This window comes from Mytilus galloprovincialis, chromosome 12 (assembly GCF_965363235.1).
Source record: "Mytilus galloprovincialis chromosome 12, xbMytGall1.hap1.1, whole genome shotgun sequence".
Classification (NCBI taxonomy): Eukaryota; Metazoa; Mollusca; class Bivalvia; order Mytilida; family Mytilidae; genus Mytilus; species Mytilus galloprovincialis.
Window position 1 is genome coordinate 10063069 of NC_134849.1, and position 26707 is coordinate 10089775.

General features: G+C 31.8%; 1 protein-coding gene across 3 annotated transcripts; it reads left to right on the forward strand.

The window, feature by feature from the left end:
- The first annotated feature begins 1860 nt into the window (after nucleotides 1-1860).
- On the forward strand, nucleotides 1861-25541 carry LOC143053437 (uncharacterized). 3 transcript variants are annotated; one of them, XM_076226222.1, is made up of 13 exons: nucleotides 1861-1997; nucleotides 2893-3120; nucleotides 5920-6144; nucleotides 7055-7228; nucleotides 9100-9213; nucleotides 9370-9486; nucleotides 12196-12332; nucleotides 13893-14037; nucleotides 15120-15256; nucleotides 16349-16481; nucleotides 17343-17461; nucleotides 18751-18913; nucleotides 24553-25541. In XM_076226222.1, the coding sequence occupies exons 1-13, from the start codon at nucleotides 1898-1900 to the stop codon at nucleotides 24573-24575; spliced, it is 1815 nt and encodes a 604-aa protein (XP_076082337.1). In that variant the 5' UTR covers nucleotides 1861-1897; the 3' UTR covers nucleotides 24576-25541. The 3 variants fall into 3 exon arrangements, with proteins under 3 accessions (XP_076082337.1, XP_076082338.1, XP_076082339.1); XM_076226223.1 differs by having other exon boundaries at nucleotides 24556-25541; XM_076226224.1 differs by having other exon boundaries at nucleotides 9100-9171.
- The last annotated feature ends 1166 nt before the right edge of the window (nucleotides 25542-26707 follow it).

Consider the following 26707-nt stretch of genomic DNA (forward strand, 5'->3'; position numbering starts at 1 on the left):
TTAGTGCCTACTCCCAAGTGTATTATATTGATAATGTTTTATGTTCGGCTGAGATTAAGATTTAGAACATAAATATAAATAACCCTCACCCTCAGCGGTCTAAGTGGAATTCTGTTTGATCATCTACTGATGTAAAAAGGGAGGGGAAGTACTTTAAAAAGACAAGTTTGGCATGGCAATGTGAACATGTATTGCTCAGTCAGGTGTGTCTATGTGTAATACAACCATTGATGTTCCCCTATTAATCTTTGTTAAATTTTGTACTTTTCAAAAAAATGTGCAGAATTTATCTTTGATTCACATAACATTTCATTGCATATAAGAAAAAGTCCATCACTGGAAGTTAACCAATCAAATGTTTACATCTTTTAAACCTGTGTACAAGCTTTAGTAACCATGTTACCTCAAGTTTCCAAAATTTTCTTTAGAAACCACAAATAAAAACATATTGGTGCTTTGAAATACACAAGACGTATGTTCAGGACTTATAAATGTTTTACTGCAATGAAATGTATGATTAATTACCTTCAACTGTCAAATTCAAGGGAATATTGTTTTTCGACCTATTTGCGTGTACAACCAGATGTGGCGTACCATAATTTGGTGGTATTACACCTCTATGTTGTATTTTGTGTACTGTTGTTTGTCTTTGATAGTCGTTTTTCGACTTGTCTTACTATGGCATTTTTAGTTTTGTTTTCTATTTATGAAATTTGAATATCTCTTTTGTATCTTTTGCTTTTCTTATCTTAAATAAAAATCTAATTATAGATTGTGAAGAACAAGAAATCTATGAGATTGACTTTAAAATAAAATATGAGAAAATGAGTTTTTAAATATGCTTTTTAAAAAAGAAATTGAAAAGATAAAAAAAAGCGTCACCAACCGTGTTTCCTTGTTACAAGTAAATGCTTCAATTTCTCTATCATTCCTTTATAAAAACTTTACTATTTGAGTTCTTTCACCTCAAATGGCCAAGTTGACAATTTTGTCTCAAAATTGGCAGATTCCGGCTTATACGTAGACCGATTGTGTTACAGTTAATCTACCTTAAGGCCACACAATAACCTTTATACATATTCATTATTTGAAATAAAAGTAAATTTGTATACTTCTGATTGTATTTTTGATAATTAGAAATGACTTTAAATATTGTGTATTTCTTTCATATAAGGTACTACTAAATGGACACAAACTGTAAAAAAAGCATTCACTAATGAACAAATATAGTAAATCATGTACTTGTGAATACATTTCATGTTTTTTCTTCACTTAAAACAAATATAACTTGACCCATTTCAGCGCAGCTTTTAAGTACTTAGTCATTTATGTTATTTTTTAACAGAAATAAGTCACACTTTATGTGATTATACATTCATTAGAAGTGATTAAATCGTAAGTCTAATACAGATTGCTTTAAGTTCAAAGGAGGACAAGACTTTAATGTTGCCATTTAATTTGTCATATTTGTTATAACTTTCAAGTTTAATAGGAGACACACGCCGAACAACTAAAAGGGTCCACACTTCAACATGATTTTTCTAGCTGGACTGGAAAAGTTGAAAAAAACTGCTGAATGAAACTCACATGAAGACGACACAAAGTAATCTTAATTATTCTAATATGTCGGCATTCATTGTATTAGCCAACACATAGAAACCATAACTTCTGCTGTCGTTAAAAGAACGGATGAGAATTTTTTTTATGCAATACAATTGAATTATCGAGTACCAAAACATATTAAACCATCAACTTAGAAACTGTACAACAATCCTATCTCAAGGAGACATGATATACAATAGATACGTGTGAAGTTGTTTTATCTCTTTATTTTTCGTCTTGATAAAAACCGTTAAAATATGTAGATAACAGTTCGAGAGTTTGAACATACACGGACATGACTTCCTTGTTACGTTTATGTCAACGTATGTTTTTTTTTGGATGTATTTTCTTCTTTTTTGAAGACTACTTAGTTATAGCAGGACAGAACATATACGGTAAGAAAATAGTATACTACATTATCATACATGTAAGAAGTTAGGCATGCAGCGAAAACTGAGCCGCCCTCTACATAGCTTAGATTTGCGTAAAAATATGCAATAACACCACTGTTCTATTGGACATATGACGGTTATAAATGCAGTTTTACTAGCGACGCTATCTGAACTAGTTTAACGAATATTGTAGGGCGAGTGACAAATCCCAACCGTATTTGACGATTAAACTAAAGTCAAAGTAAAATATTGATAAAGAAATGAAAATATTAAAGAAACTTTGATTGCGATTGACAAACGCACTTATAAGATAATTTCAATATGTTTAATGGGTTTCAATACAATATACGCGAAGTATACGTCAATATCGTTTGTACTTATAACGATAACAAATATTCATTAATTATGTGTGTAGATTTGAATCGACTTGAAAGTTAACGGCACAGGAAAAAACTAAAATAAGAGTTTATAATTTCATTAAAAATTAGCCAAATATTATGATAATTGCATCCTAAATTTTCTACATAAGAAAATAAATATGCCGAGTCGTTTGATGTGTTTATACTTTTATTTTTGCCGATTGCTTCGGGACTTCCCGTTTAATTTGTTTTTCCTTGGAGTTCATATTTTTGTTAATTTACTTTTTGCATTTTATTTTATAGTTTATTATGAATCATGGTCGGCCTCAATGCACCATCTTTTCGAAATCATTGATCCATTAGCCACAAATCATTTATGAGTCGGAGTATATCATTGCGTTAATTATATTTGTTTTCACCCCACAATTTATCAGTTGGTATAAAGAGTTGATAAATCGCAAATTACAAAATATCAAACTATATTCAATATCTCCGTAGAAATTAAAATAAACCATCTTCTCATTGAAAACTATTTGTAGACGTTACCTGTTATAATAAATATGATAAAGGTGTGACATATAATGGAACAGTTAATGTAACTGTCGATGGAAGCCCTTGCAAAAACTGGAAGATGTATCATTCTCAATATGCAAACTATTCTGAAGACAATAACTTTTGCAGAAATCCAAGGCCAGATACATTTAATAAAACTTGGTGTTATACCGGAGACAAGTATGTAGTAGGACTATGTAACATTCCAGCTTGTGGTAAGTGTGATATAATATTAGTTACATAATGTGCTAGTTACATAATACGATATTTACTAACCCCGAATATATCTTATTAGGTCACTAGCACACTAATATGTAACGAATTTATCTTACCGACTATCTTTGTGTCTTGAATTTAAACTAGAGTTGTCTCATTTGCAATCATACCACATCTTCTTAGTTTTAATTTACAATGTTCAAGTTTTCAATTTTAAGAACCTACTTCCATTGGTCTGCACAAAAATTAATGCCAACAATAAAAATTTAATATTAAAAACCTTGATATTACAATATCAAACAGAACTTTTGATACATTTAAAAAATCGAATAGTGCCAAAGTCGTAACTCTACTTCTGACCGCTCCACCTCCCTACTAGCCTAATATGGAATAGGCGTAAAGTATATTGTTTAAAAGCGAAACTATGTTTCTCGATGGAATGAACACTATTGAAAAAGTATGTTCTATTATCAAGCAAAGAACAAGTAGTATTGCATTTGCTGGAATAGTGATTCCAGAATATTTAATTTAATTTAATTTAATTGTGCTATGCTTTTTTGAGTTCTTGTATTTCATTTATTCTTATGTTCATTGTCTATATGCAATTTTGTGATTCTTTGTTGAACAAGTTATTGTTTTTATATCAATTAATATTATATTACACTGTTGACTTATGCTCTTCAACTTTGTACTTTTGGCTTTAAATTAAATTTGATCTGAGCGTCACTGATGAGTCTTATGTAGACGAAATGAGCGTCTGGCGTATTAAATGATAATCCTGGTACCTTTGATAACTATTTACACCACTGGGTCGATGCCACTGCTGGTGGACGTTTCGTCGCCGAGGGTATCACCAGCCCAGTAGTCTGCACTCCGGTGTTGACATGAATATCAATTATGTGGTCATTTTAATAAACTTCCTGCTGAAAAACTTTTAATTTTTCGAAAAACTAAGGATTTTCTTTTCCCAGGAATAGATTACCTTAGCCGTATTCGGCACATTTTTTTTGAATTTTAGGTCCTTAATGCTCTCCAACTTTGTACTTGTCTGGCTTTATAACTAATCTGATCTGAGCGTCACTGAAGAGTCTTATGTAGACGAAACGCGCGTTTGGCGTATTCATTATAATCCTGGTACCTTTGATAACTATTGTTTGACCGTATTTGACGATACAACTAAAGTCAAAGCAAAATATTGATAAGGAAATGCCTATATCAAATCCGAAATATAACAGTTATCATCCTTTCGTTAGATGTGTTTGAGCTTTTGATTTTGCCATTTTATAAACAACATTCTGTTTTGAATTTCCCTTGGAGTTCGATATATTCCCCACTTTTTAACCCCTTTTCAATTGAACTGGTACAAAATAAAAATTTGGTACTGTTATTTGTATTTTTATAGAATCAGTACTCCATCAACTGAAAAATTTCCTAACATACAATACTCGTGTTTCTTAAGATATGATTGTTTTTTCGAAGCATAAATACAAATGTATATGAAATACTGAAATTTTCCTACAATGAATATTACTAGTTTTGAAAGTTAACATGTAATTAAAACAATACTCAAAACGAAAATTAATTTGACATTCGGCTATTTTGTTATATTGATAATGTAGGGTCTATTTCCTCTGTGTTTACTTTACACATAGGGTTGAAATCTGAGAGTTGTCATTTTCTACGAGAAAAAAGTAAAATAACAAAAATAATGATGTCCGTGGAAAATTCACAAAACAAAAAGTCCCTAATCAAATGGCGAAATCAAAAGTTCAAACTCATCCAATCAATGAATAACAACTGTCTTATATAAAGGCAACAGTAGTATAACGTTGTTTGAAATTCAAAAATCGACTGAGAAGAAAATAAATCCGTACTACAAACCAAAACTGAGGGAAACACATCAAATATAATAGAAGAATCATGACACAACAGAAACACAACACTAAATATAACACACACACACGAACTATAATATAACAATGGTCATATCCCTGAATTGATACCTGCATTTTCGTATATAGAAAACGGTGGATAAAACCTTGTTTTATATCAAGCATAACGTCTCACTTGTGTGACAGTCGTATAAAATTCCTTTTATACATTTGCATGTACAACAATGTGTGACAAAACAAACAGACATAAAATAATGTCACCAATAGGAATACCGCAGTCAACATTGTCTTATAATTTTAATCACTAAAAAAAACCCAAAGATGTCATAAAATAAAAAGACAAAGCACATTAGCAAAAACGAAAAACGAGTGACAAAAATGCAAAAAAATCCACAGCACAATAACACAATGACAGGATGTATAAGTATTGAGCCACGTCAAATAGATATTACTATAAATTAGACTTACCATTTACTGTAATAACTTAAAAAACATATAAGAGAACACTCCTCTTAAATCAGGTTGGTGTCTCTTAGACATATTCCCCATTTCAATTCTCAATTAAATACTATAGAACGTAATGACGATGATAAACAACGTCAATACTAAGATTGGCTATTTGTCGACAAGGTCTTAATATCTTCTGATGATCTTTTTTCAGAAAAAAAGAGACTTTCTTTGACATAGCCCTGATTCATCAAATTTCTGCCCAGACACTGGTGAAGTTAGCTATCTCTTTCTGAATAAAACAGTTTATTTGCTGATGTAAGGCTTGCAATTTGGAACAAAAATCAAAATATCATTCTTTAAACAGTTGACAATACTTTGTGTAATATATAAATTTATGATATATTTGTCTAAACTTAATGAAAGACAGAATTATAAAATTGTATATTGTAAAATTAGATTGCAGAAATTCGACAAATGATCTTCATTACAACGGCACTATCAACATATCGAGACACGGAAAGACATGCCATAGATGGATCAACATACCGTTTCGGTATCCAAATGAACGTGAAAACTACTGCAGAACTCCTTTATATGATAGTGACAACGCTGGTGGTCCTTGGTGCTATGTTAATTCTACAGATTATTCTTGGGAGAGATGTAACATACCTATATGTGGAGGTAATACATGAATATAACGGTTTTAGTCTTGTATAGGACAACATACTGCCCTTTTTGTTACCCCAAGTGATGTACCTATTTTTAAAAGGAAAACCTTTTTTTTTTTTACATTATATCGATACTAGCGTTTATTATAAATGACGGTCCATCTATATCCTAAAATTTCTTTGGGTAATCAGGAGGAGAGAAAAGTGAATAATATAAGGAATAAAACATTTGTCTAATTACAACGAGAAAAATAAATGAAAACCCGTCAATATTATCATCTTGAAGTAACTATTAAAATAGAGTCAGGGACTGTGATTCATAAATAATAGCTCTTTTACTGCACGAACAAATTATGATACAATTAACAAAAAATCATTACCTATTGCAAAACAATTATAAGGTCAAACCAGATCATACCATATATGGTATATCGTAAAACGAACACACTAAATGATAACAAAGAGATCAAGATTTAGTATTGTTTTCTTTCGTATTTGGATCTAATGTGTTTTAATAAAAACTATTCTTAACTTAATTATGAGTTTTGTGTGTATACTCTGTGATATCGACAGTTTTTACAATGAGATGTCAAAACAACCAAAGTTTGAATTTTGGAATTGAGATGGCGATTTTTCATTTGCGAAATGTTTTTTTCTTCTGACGGGATATTTTTCGGGTCTTGTGTAGTCAGAGCGTATTACACATAGATAGCAAAAAAAAAAAAAAAAAATGCCCAGCCCAGACTGGAGGAGTTAAGTTTGTCTCGAAATCGTGATATCGTAACAGATTTATTTTCAAATAGATAATCATAATCCATTTCATTTCTTAATCATTTTCTCTACGCATATAATTATCTACCATTCCCGTTGTACCCTCTCTCTAATGCATTGATTAAACAAAGATACTGCTTCTACTTAATTAGGTGCAGAATGTCCAGTTTTTGTTGACAACTTGGAAACATTAGACAGAAAAACAAGATACCATTACGGAGAATCTGTGATTCTTAACTGCAAATCTGGGTACATACTTATTGGACAAAAACTTTTGACATGTTTGCAGTCCGGTCAGTGGAACGATACAATTCCTAGATGTGAAGGTTTGCATATTTTTAATGTCTGTATGATGTTGGATCTAGATTTTTATGTAATGTTGGTACATACAAATTAATGTTAAATCAAATGTTGTATATCGGTTTGTACATGCTGCACAACATTGATGCCGAATGACGGAATATGGTTTCTATATTATTGAAAGAAAAAAATACCCGATTTAGAAGGAAGTTTCAAACTCCTCACATTTAAAAACCTCAAACATTTAAAAAAAAACCCCAGATCATCTTAAATAGGAATGTCTCAATTTGAGATAGTTAAAAAAAGCAAGCACATCTGATTGACGTCTTATCTGAAATAACGAAATCTGTATTTGCATGTAAACTTTTTGAAAAAAAATGCGTTTAATTTGCAAATTGATATACCGATATTATTTATAACTAGCATAAATTTGGAAGACAGAAACTGTAAATTACCAAAAGAAAAACGGAGACCTTCAAATCCGCATTAGAAAAAAACCGAAAGTTAGAGAAATTTAAAACAACCACCACGGAAAAAAACGGTGAACTGAATTCTGATCGTGAATGCTTTATTAAGACATTGTTGATGGAAATCTCATTTGTGCGTTTCAACAGAATTATTGCGATACCGAGAAGTGCCAGTTCGAATGCACTGCTAAAGTTATTAATCAATAACATTTGATATGTGTTTTTAATTCCTCCCTCAAACTTTAAAGAGTTCCGTTGCACGATAACGCACTTATGGTGTATTAAATTATAAGCCTAGTACCTTTGATAACTTCTAGCATGTCGAAATGTCCTATTGTATTGTTTATTTGTGTATTTTCTGTCCTGAATGTTCTTGCATTTATTTGTACTGTAATCTTGTCATGTAATGTTGTCATGTTATGGTTATATTTAACATTGACATTAAAGCGCGAGGTTTGGCTAGCCGCATAACCATGTTCAACCCACCATTTTTTTCTTAAAATGTCCTGTACTAAGTTAGGAAAATGGCAGTTGTTATCTTATAGTTCATTTTGTGTGTGTAGCAATGTCGTAATTGTGTTTTTTTGTTGCACTTTAGTATTTCTGTTGTTTCGTTGTTTTCCTCTTATAGTTGATGTGTTTACCTCAGTTTTAGTTTGTAACCCGGATTTGTTTTCTCTCAATAATCGATTTATGACTTTCGAACAGCGGTATACTACTGTTGTCCTTATTTATCGTATCATTATTATTGATGCAGAATTGACATTATCATTAATGAAATCCCCTAAAAAACAATTGAATAATTGCTGCAAATTGAGCACGAAATAGCTAGCCACCTGTTTAAGCAACATACTACAGAAATTGATTCTATCTTGGAAAGAGGAAAATCCTGTATCAAACAATCTAAAATAATATTGAAATAGTAAATAAATATGACTTTCTTTTTGAACAAATCAATCTTGAAATAGACCACGGGGTGATGGTGATAATCGTCACAATTGAAATGATAACATCGGTTGTATTATGAAAACGCTGTAGATCAAAATTGACGTGTTTGTTAATATACGACACAAACAAATCATTAGTATTGCACCTTTACATTTATCTTTTTTTTAATCATCAGATAGTTTGTTTTGTTAACGTTTTGGCTTCATCAAGGAGAGGCGAAATATACCAAAAACTCGTAAGTCAGAATTAACCTGACAAAAAAGATATAGACCAACAACAAAAAAAACAGTTATATAAATGAAACTGACAAGTAGGTACTTATATAGTAGCAGAGAAAGACAAATGATGTACAAAAATACCAAACTCAAAGGCAAATACAAAATGGGGAAATTCTTAGAAACTAACAAAATCGAACTCTTTATCAAGTGAAATATTTTGAAGGTGTAAACTTAATTGTAAGTGTTTTTATTATTTTTTTTTAGATGTAGATGAATGCTCAAGTAATCCCTGCAAAAATGGAGGAACATGTACTGACCGAGTGAATGGATACACGTGTACGTGTCGAGACAACTACTTTGGTGCCACTTGTCAAGACGGTATATGTTCTTACAAACATTGAAATTGAAATTGAAATGTCAGGTCAGTCATGATTTCCAAATTAAATTCCGCATTAAAATTCTTACTTCATTTGATACACTCTCAGCTTAATTCATCACCTAAAAAACCGTGAATACATATGATGTGTTTTTCAGATATCAGGAAATGTCACTATGCAACCTGTCGCAACAGAGGTATATGTAAAGAGGGATTAAATGGAACCCATGTTTGCATTTGTCCTCGCGGATATACTGGTGAATCATGCGAACAAGGTTTGTAAGGCTTATAATGAACAGTCGACATGTACAATTTGTAATGATTCAAAAAACACCTTGTCCGAAGAAATAATTCATGAAGACTAATTATCCTTTTATCATTTATCAAATAATAACATTAGCCTTAAATAAACAATATGGTTTGTAATAGATCTCCAAGTCTTTTGTAAACGAACATTATCGTGTTAATACAAATGCAATGTTTTTTTTTCTTATTTCATGTTTCTCTATTTTCAATAAAGCCAGGTTTGATAAGTGTTTAGTATGACTATATATTTTCACTTCTGTTTCTCGTACACTGAACAAGTTTTGTTTTGTAAAAAATATTTCTGTTCTCCACTTTACAACAAAATTATATTCTTCTACATGTGTACAATTTTCTTTATGGCATTAAGGTTATTTGTTCAAGATTATGGTTTACTTTCTGTGATTATTTAACATTTCACAGCTGTATACTACTGTTGCCTTTATTTATTCACCCCTTATTTATTGATTTTGAATTTACATTGTGTCATAGATCAAATTTATTCGTTCAGTGTATGTTCACTTGTGTTTATATGTCTTTTGATTGAGTTAAGGTAGACGGGATGTCTAAATAATAATCCATAGAATGTTTTAATAATTTGCCAAAATGTAGTTTATATCCTGCTTGTTTAAAATCATTAATAAAAATAATGGGTCACTGGACTTATTATCACACTACAGGTTGTGTAAAACTGTCAGATTTTGTATAGATTATGCATGGAAAACCTAATTTTCCGCCATAAAACGAAAACTACACCATAGAATTTTGAGATTAAATACGAGAAGATAGCTCAAATATTATGCTTTTAGATAAGAAAAAGAAAAAAGGGAGTCACCTGACTCGTTTTCTTGCTACATAATAAAAAGGATAAATTTCTAACACATTTTTTTGTAAAAGTAACACTATCTGAATTATCTGCCCTTGCATTTAAGTTGCCTCCCCTTATTTGGCAAAGTTGGAAAAAAATTTAATCAAACAAAAGTATTTTTTTTTGTAAAATACAACCATAAATATGATAAAACATGGCATTTTCTATATTAATAATGAAAATTCTTACACATGAATTACCTACTAATCTAAAAATTTGCACATTTCATCAAAGATTTAGATCTTGCTTTCTGATGGAGGAAGACACCCTATCTACCATAAGCCATTGTAATTGATATTTTATAGTGTGTCGTTATATGATGTGATGTTACACTATTGTGTCGGGTAAGAGTAAAGGTTGGTTCATATTAAAACGTTTAAACCCGCTGCATTTTTTTGCACCTGACCTAAGTCAGGAACCTGGTAATGAGTAGTTGTCATTGGTTCAGAAATGTTTCTCGTTTTTAAAAAAAAAATAGACGAGACTGTTGGTTTTTCTGTTTGAATGGTCCTACACTGGTAATTTTTCGGGCACTTTATAACTAACTGTTCGGTGTGAACCAATAGTCCATGTTGAAGACCTTACTTTCACCAAAAACAGTTTTTCGTTTCCAAATTGTTACTTGAATTGAGAGTTGTCTCATTGGCACTCATACCACATCTTCCTACAACTTTATAAGAAATAACACTTGTTTTTGTATTTACATTCATCAGAAACACCCTTACTTAATTATTTGAAATCGAGGAATATAAAAAAAGTTTGTTTAAAGGATAAATTTACAAATGGTGGGGATATTAAAAGAACAGCTTAAATAATCTATGTTTCGTATTCTTAAGGGCATTGGAATCTAAGTCTCATTAAAAGAATAATTGAATTTATCATCGGAGAATTTTGATTTTTTTTTTCAAAATTACTAGTATGTCAGTACTAAACACTGATAAATAGGTCGGGTTATAACATGCCGCCAGTGAAGTATCGGTGCGGTGTAAGAAAATGAAAACAACGCTCTATAAATTTTGTAGATCACAAATATTATACGTTTTGTCCCCGATCATACTACCAGCCTAGTAGTAAAAACTAAAATGTTATATCATTAATATGTTAAAATTTTGTATAACTATTGGTCATGAAATGCTAATCTGTTATAAGCTCAAAGTCTTTTCTGACCCAGGTATAGATTGTGTCGATGGTATTGCCACAACCTTTTGATTTCACCGCTATTAATGGGTCTTATGAAAACGAAATAAATGGTTATAAGCATCTTTGAGAAAATTTCATCTCTTAAGTATATCTAAGAGTTAGGTGCTTTTTCTGTATTTTCTCCTACCGAACATGATTTAAATAAGTAGAGAGGATGATTTGAATATAACCACGATACACAGTTGTGCAATCGTTTCATGTAAATAAAGGTAACAGTAGAATACCGCTGTTCGAAATTCATAACTCGATTGAGAAAAAAACAAATCCGGGTTACAAACTAAAACTGATGGAAACACATCAAATATAAGAGAAGAACTACGACACAACAGAAACACAACACTAAAAGTAACACACACAGAAAGGAACTATAATATACCAATTGCATTTTTCCTGCCTTGGTACAGGACATTTTAAGAAAAAAAATGGTGGGTTGAACCTGGTTTTGTGCCTAGCAACACCTAGCACTTTTATGGCAATGTTAAATATAACACTTAAATGACACCATGTAAGCTATTGAGTTATGTTGAAATAAAGGTTCACATATGAAAGTTATTTTGAATTGTAATATCGCAGTTGTTTGTACATGTATTTAATATTCATCTTTACAATATAGAACCAAACTTCAAGGTGCCGCCACAGATACTACTTCTAAATAGAAAAATAACAATACCTGAAGGAACTAGTAACAGCTCTATTCCATGTTTTGCTGAAGGAATTCCTCTGCCCAGTATCAAATGGGAGTCGATTGATGTACGTCTAGTGTTAATATAGAATAGAAATATGCAGTATATAATCAGTGTGGTCAAATATGGAACTGTTACTATAGAAATGCTTGCAATGTTTTATTCTTTCGATATGTTTTGAAAAAAACCCCCATAAAATAGCATTTTCAATATTGAATGCACTTTTTATGCATCATGTTCAATTTCTTCTCAATTTACAGAAATGAAATTTCAAATAGTTTAATAACGAAAATAGAAATATTGTACTGTAAATTCAGATGTATTAATGCAAAAATGCGACAGTATCAGGTCCGCAATAATAAATACACGCATTAACTTCTGAAACAGAAATAAGTTTAATACATCATATTCATTCAAATGAGATCAAACTAATAATTAATCAAAGATCCGCATCGTTTTTAAATTCTTATTTTCAATTTTCTACATTTCGACACTTTCCCGATTACAAAAAATATGGAATATCTATAACCCACAACGTACCAAATCAAGCAGGGTCTAACGTAGTCGTAATATAGTGTCGAAATCACTTGTTAGGGTACCCCGATTTTGTTTTTTGTCCATGGATTTATGAGTTTGAACAGTGGTACACTACTGTTGCCTTTATTTAACTCAAAAGGTAATGACATAAGCAATCACAGTTTCCAGGATCATATTTTTTTTATACCAAACATGGGAGTATACTACCTCTAAGAAAACTTTTAAGACTACCTTGATACTGAAGAATGTTTAAAAGGTTCAATGGTTTGAAAGGTAGGCCGATTGGACATCCATTTTACTTAAATATCTAATGTCGGCCGTTTTCAAACAGTTACTTTTTACTATGTTTATAAAACAAGTAAATATATAGTGGAATTACTTAAGAGATAATTAATTTTATGGATTCTCTCAAAGTATAAAGTCATAATTATGGAGCTGGATTCCGTGTAAAATTGTTTTTAAAAAAGCCGATTTAATCATAAGGCTTTTTTACAATACATTCCTGCAAGTCTGTCCTTCCTCTAATTTGTTCATTAGCATGGGCAATAATAATAATAATTATTAGAGATATTGTGCAGTGACATGTCCTGTCGGGTTGAAACACTCTTCATAATTAATAACACAAATGCATAATGCAGGTTAATACGTTGCTTTACTATTTGTACATTGTTTTTAACTTTTGTGCATTAAAGTTTACCTATTGTCTTATAAATCATTCGAATTGACAGTCACACCTTGCACTGTGTGTCTTAGAGGCCCGATTAATTTACAAAGGCTAGAGACTCCGGACTTTGAACAGATGCAAAAATGCGGCGGGGTTAAACATGTTTTGTGAGATCTCAACCCTCCCCTATGTCTCATGCTAATATAGAAAAAACAAAAACACAGCAGTACGCAGAGTAAAACTCAGTTTAGAAGTCTGAGTCCGATTTCAGGTTTACTAACAATGGTACAATGATTAATAAAGGACTACTTACAGTAACTGACATGACAGCGTCAGAACTTAACTTAACTGAAAGATAATGTCTTCCTCAAATTAAAGTAAACACAATCCCTCTCGTTTGTATTGCTGTTCATTTCTATTTTCAAGAAAACATCGCTACCATCCAATGCGAGACAGGTTGTAGATTATTTGATTTTTGAAAATGTTACCATGGCCGATAGTGGACTTTATATGTGTACCACAAAGAATGACATTGGAACTGATTTTAAAGTTTTGCATTTGATTGTTAAAGGTAAATATTCCCTACTATTTCAGCAAACGCAAGTTGGTAATTTTGTCAATGTGTAAAACAAATAAGGTGGCGATAATAAAAAGCTGTGCACGTTATTTTTTCATAATCATGTACTATTTAATCATCTGTGCTAATACGTTTTTAGATTTAAACATATGTGGCAACCACACACAATCAAAACAATATGAAGTTAAGGGGATGTGGTATTATTGTCAATACAATAGCAACCAAGATACCACAGGTAAACTATTTGAAGTATTGTAGGTTATTGTACAGTCTTGATCCACACTGGTTAATTGATTGATTGTTGCTTGCTTTTCATCCAGTTGCAGCTATTACAAGCATGTTTAGGACTAGAAACCGGCATTTATTAATGCTGGGTTCAAAGTCAAACCAAAGTGAAGAACGGATTCCCACTGTAAATAGGTTATGTCAGATAGTCGTCAGCAATTGAATAACCTTCGAACAGGTCACATACACATCAAACCGAAAGATGTTGCAAGTGTTCTCAAACAAGCAGTCAAAGTTGTTCTTTCTAGTCATATTATGATAAAGAATAGGATAAAACATCAAATTTCTGATCTGATGTGGCTGTGTATTTCAAAATCCCACGAATACAAACGTTCGTTATACTTTGGCCAAGTGACCACATCTAAGTCTGCGTTTATGCATAACCTCTTTTTTATGGTAAGTTTTCATCAGTTTCAGTATGATGATACATGAGACCATTCAAAATAGAAACCGACGACTTGATGCATGGTACAGCAATAAAAGAAATCGAGCACATACACAAATTGACCGGAATTACATGCTTTATTAAGAATATGATTGTTGGATAACTTTAAGGGTTAAGCTTATACTATAATTCTTAATTATTGGTAATGAAATTTTTTGAGCGGTCTTTTTGTCTTTCCTAGTGACAATTTTCCAACTGTCAGATCAAAAGTTACTTGAACAGTCGATTTATCTTTCAATTAATAGCGAAATGCAAAATTAAGGAATATCAAAATTTCAACCTTTACAAAAGTTATCAGTAATTTTAAACTTCAGGTTCTGATGTGCATTATACTGTTTTGTTACAGCCAAACCAGCATTACTTCACACGGGTCCGGTCATACACGCATTATCTACAGTAAAAGTAGACTACTATACTGATGCAAAACTAGTATGCAATGTTACTGGATTTCCTAAGCCTACTGTTACCTGGAAGCATGGCAATGTAAATATATACTTAAGAAAAACTTTCTTCATATATGCAAAAAATATAACGATGTTAACGTAAGGTAGCATTAGAACGTATGTTTGTCGACATACCTTAATGCACATTAAAATAAAAAAATATGGCGCGTATCATTCTTTTCTCTTTGTATCGCGTGTTTTGCTTTTACAACGACAGCGTACACATACGAGGAAATGGAAATTGTACGATTTAAAGTGCTCCCTTACGACTGGTCGTCGTCTGTTTCAGTGTCATGCTTTGATTTACGTAGTTTTCAGTGAACATTTCAAATTAATTGAATCACCACGTGACAAATGGCGCTCTTTTGGGTTTAAATTGCATTACTAAAGCATACAAGTAAAGTTTAAAAAAAAACCGCTGACACGTAAGAAGCTATATTTCTTAATAATATAAAATTTGGTCAAACATGAAATTAAATGAAGCGTTTTCCGAATTATTTCGATTCTAATAAGACAAATACGGTAATTCTTTTGGATCGAAGAGCTCTAGGTGGAGGCAAATATTTGACGTTCCAATAAATTAACGCACTTTTAGATTGGCGTAAAAGAACGGAGCAAACAGAATTAAGGGCATGCTCAAACTATTTACAATAACGTATTTCGATAGATTTGGATGAATTTTAATGATAATTTACTTATATGTGTTCTATGTATAAAACATTGGGCTTATACTACATTTTAGCATCGTTTGTTTACGTTTCCTTGTTGTGATGATTTTCGGTATCAGATGCGTGTATATTCCCTTAAAATGCTTAGATTATTACGTCATCATTCTATGACGTCGGGTACTTCATTCATAAAAAAAACATATGACGTGGGAGTACTATCGGAACAGCCAATGCAATATATTCATATTTTACCACGGGTGTGTACTCAAAGCGTTTGAAGGACATCATGTTAGAATAAATATTTATAAAGGGTGCAAATTCAATAATTAAGTGTCGAGAAAAATATCATAAATCGAAAAATTAACTTGCCAAACATGATAATATTATCTTTAACAGTGACATATTGATGTAAAGTATAATCATTAAACGTAGATTATGAAGAGTAAATAAATATCAACTTTCAGAAACTGTTGCATACATCTGGAAACATTATGGTTGTGCACAGTGTTACTAATACAACAGCAGGGTATTACACGTGTATCGCAACAAACGACGTTGGAACAAGTCAAGTAAACATATTCCTTGATGTCACATACGGTATGTGCCTTTTGACATACATTTGCTCTTCAACTTTGTACTTGTAAGGCTTTATAAATATTTTGATATGAGCGTCACTGATGAGTCTTATATAGACGAAACGAGGGTCTGGCGTACTAAATTATAATCCTGGTACCTTTGATAACTTTTTGCATTGTAATGGTCACATCAGAAATCAAAAGTTTACAAAACAGTAGAAAATATGAATAACTATAGATTTTCAACCCCAGAAATAGTTTACATTGGCTGTATATGGATTTTTTAAAGGAAGTTTCTACAATGTATTTTATTTATTTATAAAAAAAATAAATAAATTAAAACAACGGATAAATATAAAATGATAGCACTTTACTTACATACGCCATTGACGATAGCAAATAGCAAACAAAAGAATTTTGATACTGATCATAAGGTGTACAGATTTTTTTCAGAATTCAAACTTTTTCTGTTTGAATGATCAGTCCTTCATTTGTTTACAACATTATACTACTTAAAGATATATTTGCACGGTCATTGATGAAATTTAGTAATTACAATCCCTCTATAATGACAAAATTTAAGTGTGATTATTGCCAGTATTTGATTCCAAATACACCGTTAGTTGGTTCGCCTGACAGAGGCGGAACCCACAGGTAACATTTGACATATGCTATTTGCATTGGTATTTAATTTAAAAAGAAACTTGTTAATTATTGCAAATATGTAACTATTTTAATACTCAATAGAAACGCTTTACCAAGAAAATCAAATCTTATTAACAGGCATATGATCGATTATTTATCTTTTAAAAGTTGTTTAATTTGAAAATATTTTAGACTTTTATGAAGCAACGATGATAACTGTTAATTTGTCATTCTTTAGATACGCCTAAAATTGTAACTCCCCCGAGAACGGCTTTCGTAATGGTAGGACAGTATCATAGTTTTACATGTATTGCAACTGGTCACCCCAAACCATCACTTACATGGTCCTTTAAAACGGTAAGTTTACTCAGTATATATAATCGTGTACTTTTATTTGATGCTCTTGTTGTTTCAATAGCATGTGCAAGATTTCAAAGTATGGATACATATCTATTCCGCGTGCGCGAGTTTTTCGCTGCATGAAAGACCCATTGATTGCCTTCGGCTGTTGTCTGCTCATTGGTCCGGTTGCTGTCTCTTTGACACATTACCCATTTACATTCTCAATTTTATATGATAAATAAAAAAGCTTATTGCTTTGAAATCAACCAAGAAAACTCTGAGTGTAACTGTTTAAACTTTTACTTCGAAATGTACTTGTATTTAATCAATGAACTCACAAATAAAATACAAAGAAGGGATTTTTTTACATACTATTTGTTTTCCGTGAACATCAACTACATCTTATCTAATTTGTCTTTCTTCTTTTTCAATTCTAGCGTCTCACTATATAGCTTTTGTTACTCAGGCATATTCAATTCACATCAATTTCACGTGACTTTAAATGTACGAGAAACTAACGTTAAATTCACATAAATTTCACCTCAAACGAGCTTTAACTTGCAACTCTTATGTGAAATCAGTTTATGTGAGTTTCACATAAATCTCATGTAAAATCATCTGAATTTCACGTGAAATTTACATGAATTTTGTTCACGTGAATTTCACCTTAATTTTAAAAAAAATAAGAAATTCGAACGCCATGTAAAATTTCAAATTTAATTAAAATGACGAAAAATATCACTATTTTCACGTGAAATCCATGTAAAATATTTCACATGAGAATCGGATGAATCTCAATTCACGTGAAATTCACATGAATATTTTCACGTTAGTTTCATCAAGACGTGAAATTTTTCATGTGAACTTCATGTGAGATTCATGTGAAATTCACGTTTGCACATTTTGCCCGTGTATGTTTTGTAAATGAAATTAAAAACGGGTTGTTTATCAGTTTTACAACATCTGGTTCAAAGTCACTGCCAAAAAGTCTTCTGCTCATAGAAGGTGAATTTATTGTATTGATATGGGTATTTTTCTGTTAATTATTCATATTTCATATTTAGTTACGTATAACACTAAGGGTTAATTGATTACACCAACGGAACGTAGTAAGGGTAGTTTTGTGGTAAACACAATTAAAAAAAAATAATTCCCGACCTGAGAGTGAATCATATGCTATTGCTTAGTACGTTATTCATTTATGTTAAAAATGTATTAATAACAACTTCATGTATTTTTATTATGCATTTGGCGACATTGTTATGAATATGATCATTGACAAAAATAAACTTTATCTTTAATAGTTTGCACAGGAGTCTACTTCAATGCCTTCCCATCAACTTCACCAAAATGGACAAGAACTTACTCTTTTCCCACTCAAAACACTTGAATCAGGAACCCTGACATGTTCGGCAGTGAATGCTTTTGGAGTTGATAGAGCATCTGTTGCAGTGGTTATTAAAAATCGTATGTATTATAGCTCTGATTCTTTGGACTTTTTGTCCCCTTTTTGTGTTACTAGCTCTTCATCTTTTTACTAATTTTTAGAGTAAATAGTCCAGTCGATTTGTGCAGATTTTTGACAAAATTGATCAGATTGTGGTAGAAGCATGAAATTTGGCATAGTAGTAGTATATATCATGGACAACATTTTAAGCTATGGACCCACTCTGAAAGTCGAAACTGGCGGAAGAGGTGGCCATTTTTTAAATGGCGGACGTTTGATCTCTATTAATTAATAAAAACAATTATGGAAGTTATATTAGAGAAGGTATTGACGTGAAACCTGGTGGAAAAACAGTGCTGATTCCAATTGCCTTGTTGAACAAAATTTTTGAAAATGCTACCTATATTGAATGGCGGCCATCTTGAAAAAAAATCTTGAAATTTTTATGCCAAAATAGGTAGACGGCTCCGCAGTTTTTTTCACCTGTTTCGTAGCGGGTACAGATAACTTTATATTTTCCCACAATGTACATTATTGTTTTTATCTAGAAGTTCAATCAACTGCTCAAATGATCTCAATTGACATTAAAAATAACTGACAATGAATGAAATGAACACGTTTTGTCAAACAACACAATAGCTGTCTTTGTCTATCATATTCTATCACATTGTCCTCCACATTAACACAGAGTAGTACAACTTAATACTACCTTTACATATTTGGATTTTCTTTGCTAACCGTGTTCACTTTGACTAATTAGTTAAACGCTTGGTGCAGGAAAATTCCTACATAGTCATATCGTATATTCATCATAGATAACAAGGACTGTCATCTGAGGACTTCAGATATTGATTTTGTGGTAGCCATCTTGAATGATGACCATTTGAAAATATGAATTTCCAATATTTCATTATTCGCTATTTTTATTAATTCACTGTTTGTATCTATACTTTTTTTGCTAATTTATATTGGATATTCACAAAATGGTAAGATAAGGCAATACAGTCGTTGAATAAGCTACAATTAAAAATTGCTTGCTAGTCCCTCTCTGTGATTATTATTAGATAACTCTGGTTAATTTCCCAATCAATCCATCATGAAGGGGAGATTAAGAATTCGACTTCCATTTATAGTCTTTTTCTAAAATGATGAACGATTCTTTATATTGGTATGTAATCATTTTAAACGTTTCAAATTTATGAAATTATATTTGTAGATCAATGTTTTTGATACACCAATAACAAAAACTGAAATATATTGAATTGATACATTTTGTAATTATTCAAAATTATATCAGAAACCTATACTTAATTATAAAATAATGAACCTGTTAAAGGGAGACAATACTCGCATAACTTTTTTTTCGAATTGCCACATCATACAAAGGAAAGTCACTCTTGCATACCAATGGCACATCAATATAATTAATTAACTGCGCATTCGTGCTCCACCTTCAAGGAAGATTCTAAATCATAAATATGACCAAAAAGTTGTTAATCTATGTGATAGTGAAGACTAATGAAAGCTAACCCACTGTAAAACGTATTTCTTTGAAATTTTTCCTCAGAAAAATGCTCGAGCAACTTGACTTTCATAGCTCATAATTAACGTTTTTACACAATATTTTAATAAAGTAGTTCAGGATTAATTGCTTCTCAAACTGTAAAACGCAAAAAAATAGTATGCTTGCATTATCTTACCCAAACACAGATTTAATTAAGTCCCGAACATTTCGACATTTGTTTGTTTATTTAAATCAAAACCGGTTTAAACAAATCACAAGTACATGTTAAGGTCCAACTAAATACCTATATTCAGATATCGTCAGGTAAATATGCTACATAATGGACAAATAGACTGGAAGGAATGTGTGGAACGGCAAGAGAGGACATGTGAGGGTTTGCAAGGGCAGGCAGATACAAACAGAACAGACATAGACATTTAAGCTGGCAATCACTCCTTTGATGCAAGCATACGAAGATGTTAAGGCTTGCATTGGTTTTCCTTTTGCTCAATTTGGAACAGTTGAATGAAGGCTATGGAACTACAGAAGCAACCTACATTCACAAGGCAAAATGGCAAAAATCAAGTCAAACAAATTTGCAGATCTCAAAATATTTCATCAGTTAAAGTGAAAACATACTTCTGATGTTGAAGATAAGTTGCCAATTGAAAGAAAACAATATGCAACCAGACACTGTAAAGTTGTACTGGAGCAACAAAAACCTAGACTGCAGTGTATTTTTTCTGCGGTGATGTACCTGAAGATCTCCATGATGTTTCAATATTTTTATATAGGACATGACTGTGCACATGTACTACAAGACATTGTTCTCTAAGCCAAGTAAGTACTGGAGAATTCAAAACACTAGTTTCTTGCTTAATGAGTGATAAAACTTGACAACATAGCAAATAGACAGGATAAAAGATACAGAAATAAAGCAAGAAATCTTTTATCATTTGTAGTTGTGCTTTTTTTTTTCTAAAATAATAAAATACATTGACGGCGCACGGTCTGGAAGAGATATTGTACCAATTTCAAAGCTTGCAAGTCACGCAAAATTGTACAGTTAACACATTGGACAACTTGGAGCTATCATGGAAGGAAGAACTGACACAACGCATCTAACAAAATTGGAATGTAACTGCCATAGCATCTGCAAGCATACAAGCAAGGTGAATTTGTTCTCTTGATTTTCAACGAAGGAATTTGTGAAGTTCTGAAACAGACCTCATAATAAACGGGTGAAAATGAAGGCATCGGCATAGCCATAGCAGACAAAATATATATTCTTGATACTAAGAATAGCTTTACATGGACGCCCAATAACACCAGTTAACATGAATCATTTCAACAGACATCAGTTTCCTTAGTCAGAATGACACAGGATGGCCAAACATCGAGACAGTCCAGTATTATCGTTGATTAGCAGACAACACTTATCATTTTTCAGCTATAAAAGTTCAGTTATGCAACTCGTCGGCAAAAGGATACAACTGCAACTTATCAGTCCTCAAATAGAGAGTAAAATGTCTCAATGTTTGTGGAACTAATTTATTTTGAAAGCCTACATTGAATGTTCCTGTAAACCTTCTTATAGTAGCAAGCCTGACTCTTCAAACTATTCTAGTTACTTTGACTATGATGAGGCTTTCCCAATTAAGACTATAAGACATGGCCTGTTTCAGAACTTCCCCCAAAGTATTCGTTGAAAATCAGGAGAAAGACGCAACCTTTAATGTGTGCTTGTATATCATCTACGGCAGCTAGTATTCAATTTTTCAGAAGTGTTGTATTTATCATTCCTTCCTTCTCGTATTTACTAAGAACGTTTACTGTACAATTTATCGATATCAGCAATTTCAAATATTACAACAATATCTGTTTCAGACTGTGAGCCGTCACTGTTTTCTGTCATTTTGGCAAGCCCCATTCCATGGATAACAGACCCGACTTTACTTCTGTGTCTTCTGTGTCTTTGAATTCTGTCGTATTGCCTAATAGTGCAGTTTAAAAAAACATTTAGCATGATATCTACTCCTGAAATATTAATCTCCAGCACTGAGTATGGCTAAATGAACTATGGTTAGTAGTTCAAGTGACAGTCACATACTCTATTGTCGATCATAATTGTCGATGCTTCATGATGATATTCAGAAACCTCATCACAAAAAAAATAATAAAAAAATCCCTGCAATCAATGTTCTTGTTGATTCATCACAACTGTGTCTGGTTATTTTACTGGTATTTTCAATCAGTGACTCATCTTAGACTTATTTAGTTTTTCCTGACAAAATATATTTCGATCTGAAAATTTGCTTAAACAGGATTTGTACCTTTTTCCTTGTGATTCTGGAGTGTTTTTCCTATTACATGGTCTTCGTTAACTTAGAACACTTGTATGCTTACAAAAAATGACTGATTACCAGCTCAAACGTCTACATCTCATTTTGTATTTGCTTGGCATTATAAATCCTCAAGTGTCCTCTCTTAGAGTTTCGGAATTCTTTCCAGTCTATTTGTTTGTTAGGTTTATCAGCTCCTTTGATTTCAATACCTAACTAATTTTCCTTTTCGACATAGAGTGGTCATAACTCATATTGTATACAGGCATTTTTTAAGTGGTAAAAAGTAACTAAGCCTTACATGCTAAAAGAGAGACGAAAGATACCAGAGGGACAGTCAAACTCATAAATCGAAAAAAACTGACAACGCCATGGCTAAACTGCAAGTAAAAGAACTTAATAATATGTATTTTTTTAGATATATTTATTTTGTCAACATATGCTTGCCTTAAATGAGCACTTAGCTGATATATCATATATGAATAGTAACAGTCATAAATAAATGATTAGCAAAACTAGTTGTAAATGCATTAAAAAAAACTGAGTATAAATTCAAATGACAATTTAGGATAGCAAATAATGATATATTTGAAATTAACGTTTTCGAAATGGCCACCATTCATCATGGCCCCTAATACTTCAATTGTCCCCAGTTGATAGTCTTTGTCATAACAATATATGAAAGATTATCAAAATATTTATTATTTTTTTGGAGTTGATTTCAAAATGGCCGCCCAGAGCCGCCATTTTGAATTTTTGAATTGGATCCATAGCTATATATGTAAGTTATGACATCAACCAACACTCTGTTAAGTTTCATGCTTTTACCACAATCTGAACAATCGTTTCACAAATCGACTGGACTAAAACAGTCTTGCCTCGAGTATCATCAAAGAGACTCATTGTCAACATGCGTATCTTGTGCATTGTAATTGATACCGTTATCATGGTATGTATAGTGTCCGGTTAGGATTGTGGTCTGCGAGTGAATCGGTCCATTGTACGCCATGTCTTTAAAAAACGTTCTTAAGAAAATAGTGCAGGGTTACCATTATCTTTTCAACTTCAATTCATGCAACTTTTGTTCCTTCTGTGATTTTTTTTTTATTAAAGAAGTAAGAAACCTACTGGGCTGCGGTGAACAATCAGAAAAATGCTATTTTATAAAAATATTCTGCTTCAAAAGGTATGGCCTCCTTGCCAAACACAAAAAAACTATGTACAAAAAAAAACCAATACCACACACACTTATATTCTCTATTTTTATTCCCATTGATATAATAAACAATGAAATGAATAATTCAATCTCTGACACGAACAAATTTAAAATTCATGTTGAACCAGTTAGGTATTGTATCGAAATATATGTATCTCGGTTTATTATAACTCTGATATATAGAAATAAATTTAGTCTGAAATTGTCGTTTTCAATACAATATTGAGCATCATTGCAAAGTGTCTGATTATGTGGATGCATTTCCTTCGACATTTGCATTGGTATGTATACAAACAAACATGGCTCAATTCTGTATCGTGTTAAAAAATATTACCACGGGAAGTTAAGTGTCCGACTAGGCTCGTTAGTGATTTGATCGGGTTTTTTCGAGTGTGACTATTTTTTTTTCGAATGAGTATGATCAAAAATGTAAACAAACAGACTTTTTTTTGACAAGACGTGATATAGAAGCGTGTGTTTAATGCACAATGTTATCCTAGGTATTTTAGTATTTGAGATAAAACGATATTATCAATCCGACATTATTTTTTGTTTAAAAAGTTAGTTTATTTAAGTAATGAACATTTCTTTTTTCAGCAGGCACTACAGGTTTTGGGTAATCAAGACTGCAACTGGAAGATGGACAATGATGTCTACATTTACAATTAAACTATTTGTATACGATTTATATACATTGTTTACAAATTTGAAAAAAAACCACCAATTACAAAGAAGAACACTTAACTTACATAATTTTGCAATTAGTAGAAGAGGTCCGACTTACACAAAAAATCAGAATCTGTTAGTAATTTGAATCGGTATTTCATTTATATAGCACTTCTTACCGACTTTCCGATTGTTTCGTAATTCATACATTATCATATAAGGCTGGTATCACAGAGAAACATGTTAGGGTAGGGAAAAAGTATGAGGATCTTTAACGTGACTTTCCGCCATCAAGATGATTGTCTAATATTAAATAGTTCAAAATTGGATACTATATTGAATTCATCTATCCCATCAATCAGGAGATAAAGGATACAATGGACAGAGAAACGTCTTCTTTATTTTTGGACTTACATCTAGAAATTGAAGTTGGTTCAAAACAAAACTTAACGACAAATGAGATGATTTCAACTGCCCAATTTTGATCTCTTCATTTCTACATAACAAATTTTCAGCAGCGCATTAAAATAGAGTATATATCTCCGAGGTTATACGATATTCCTCGTATACTACTGTTTCCTTTATTAAGCACCATGAAATTCGAAAAATGGTATTTTGAGTGATTGAAAATTCCTACAATAAAATAATTCTTTTTAAACAAAAAGAAAGTTTTTAACACTAGACAGCTCGTTTAAGTTTGAATTAAGTTTTGTACATTGTAAGTTATATCAGTTCTTAAACGTTTGAATTATGTTTTTGGTGTTCAACTTGTTTTATCAGTGGGACAACCTATAATCTAAATATATCACACTCTGATACCAGCAAACATTTAATAAACCTGCGTATCTTTTAACTTTGCCGATACAAGGTAGTATGAACTAACCAGAAAGAAAGATTCTGCGTCATGCATCTATTTACAATAAGAAACCTACTTTATGTAATTAGTTCGACAGAAAACAAGCAAAATGATTAGAAATTTTCGGAAAAAAACTGAGTTCAGTTGATCATTTGATCATTTGATCAATATACCGTTTTCACAAATAGAAAATTTTGTTTAACAATATTAAGCAATGACCAAAAATGCATTTCCTAATGTGTGTTTTCCAAATAACACCATACTATGTTTGCCTTCGCATGACGCACTAGTCGAAAAAAAATTAACTGAATATTAGAAATGTAAATTTCTTTTATTCTCATGTCATTTGGTCACTTCATTCGATAATTTTGTTTTTTCTGTTTCTGGTCATTATCACTCGATAAGTGTCTCCCTTCACTACAACTGTAATTGGTAAACGCCTTCATACTAGGGGAGATGAGGTTCTACCTCAGGCATATATTACCTTAGCTGTATTTGGCAAAAACTTTTAGGAATTTTGGTCCTCAATGCTCTTCAACTTCGTACTTTATTTGGCCTTTTAAACTTTTTTGGATTCGAGAATATTTCACCAGTGGCAATTTCATCAACTACAAATTAAATAATTTATTAGTCAAATGTTAGATTTCATCATAATTATGACAACACTTATGAGTTATTTGTTTGTGTCTGATCCTTTATCCTGTTTTTTGTTCAAATTGTTTAAGTTTGTGTCATCATTGAGCCGTGTTCGTGAATTGTAGTTTTGTTTATCCGAAACTTGAAGCGCCAGCTGAAAAAAAAATCATAGATTTCTGTCAATTGGTAATGGGATATCGGATATAAAAAGGTGAACATTTCTTTATTTGACATTATGATTTGAAATTGCAGTTAAGAAATCGAAGCTCATTTTACTACTGATTGGTGTGTTGAACTCATACATGCCGGATTAAAAAAAAGTATCAGCGATGATGGGCTCATCTCGATTTGAGTTTATGTCTGTTTTTACAAATTGCTACGTTTTAGCAGTTTGTACCTTATTTTTATTTCTTGCACAAAACCTAACTGTCATCTTTAAAATCAAAAAAACTATACCGAACGAAATTGGCCCAAGATGAATTCGGATTTCCGTAGATGTCACACTTAAGCATTTATCCATTTCACATTCTTTATTTGGTCTTTTTAACTTTTTGGATTCGAGCGTCACTGCTGAGTCTTGTGTAGACGGAACGC

What these genes read in the sequence shown, in the direction of transcription:
- LOC143053437 (XM_076226222.1), top strand. Translation starts at nt 1,898, where the DNA reads ATGACTTCCTTGTTACGTTTATGTCAACGTATGTTTTTTTTTGGATGT. An exon ending in TACAATTCCTAGATGTGAAG is followed by an intron (nt 7,229 to 9,099) that starts GTTTGCATATTT and finishes ATTTTTTTTTAG; the next exon opens with ATGTAGATGAATGCTCAAGT. An exon ending in TGCAGTGGTTATTAAAAATC is followed by an intron (nt 18,914 to 24,552) that starts GTATGTATTATA and finishes TTCTTTTTTCAG; the next exon opens with CAGGCACTACAGGTTTTGGG.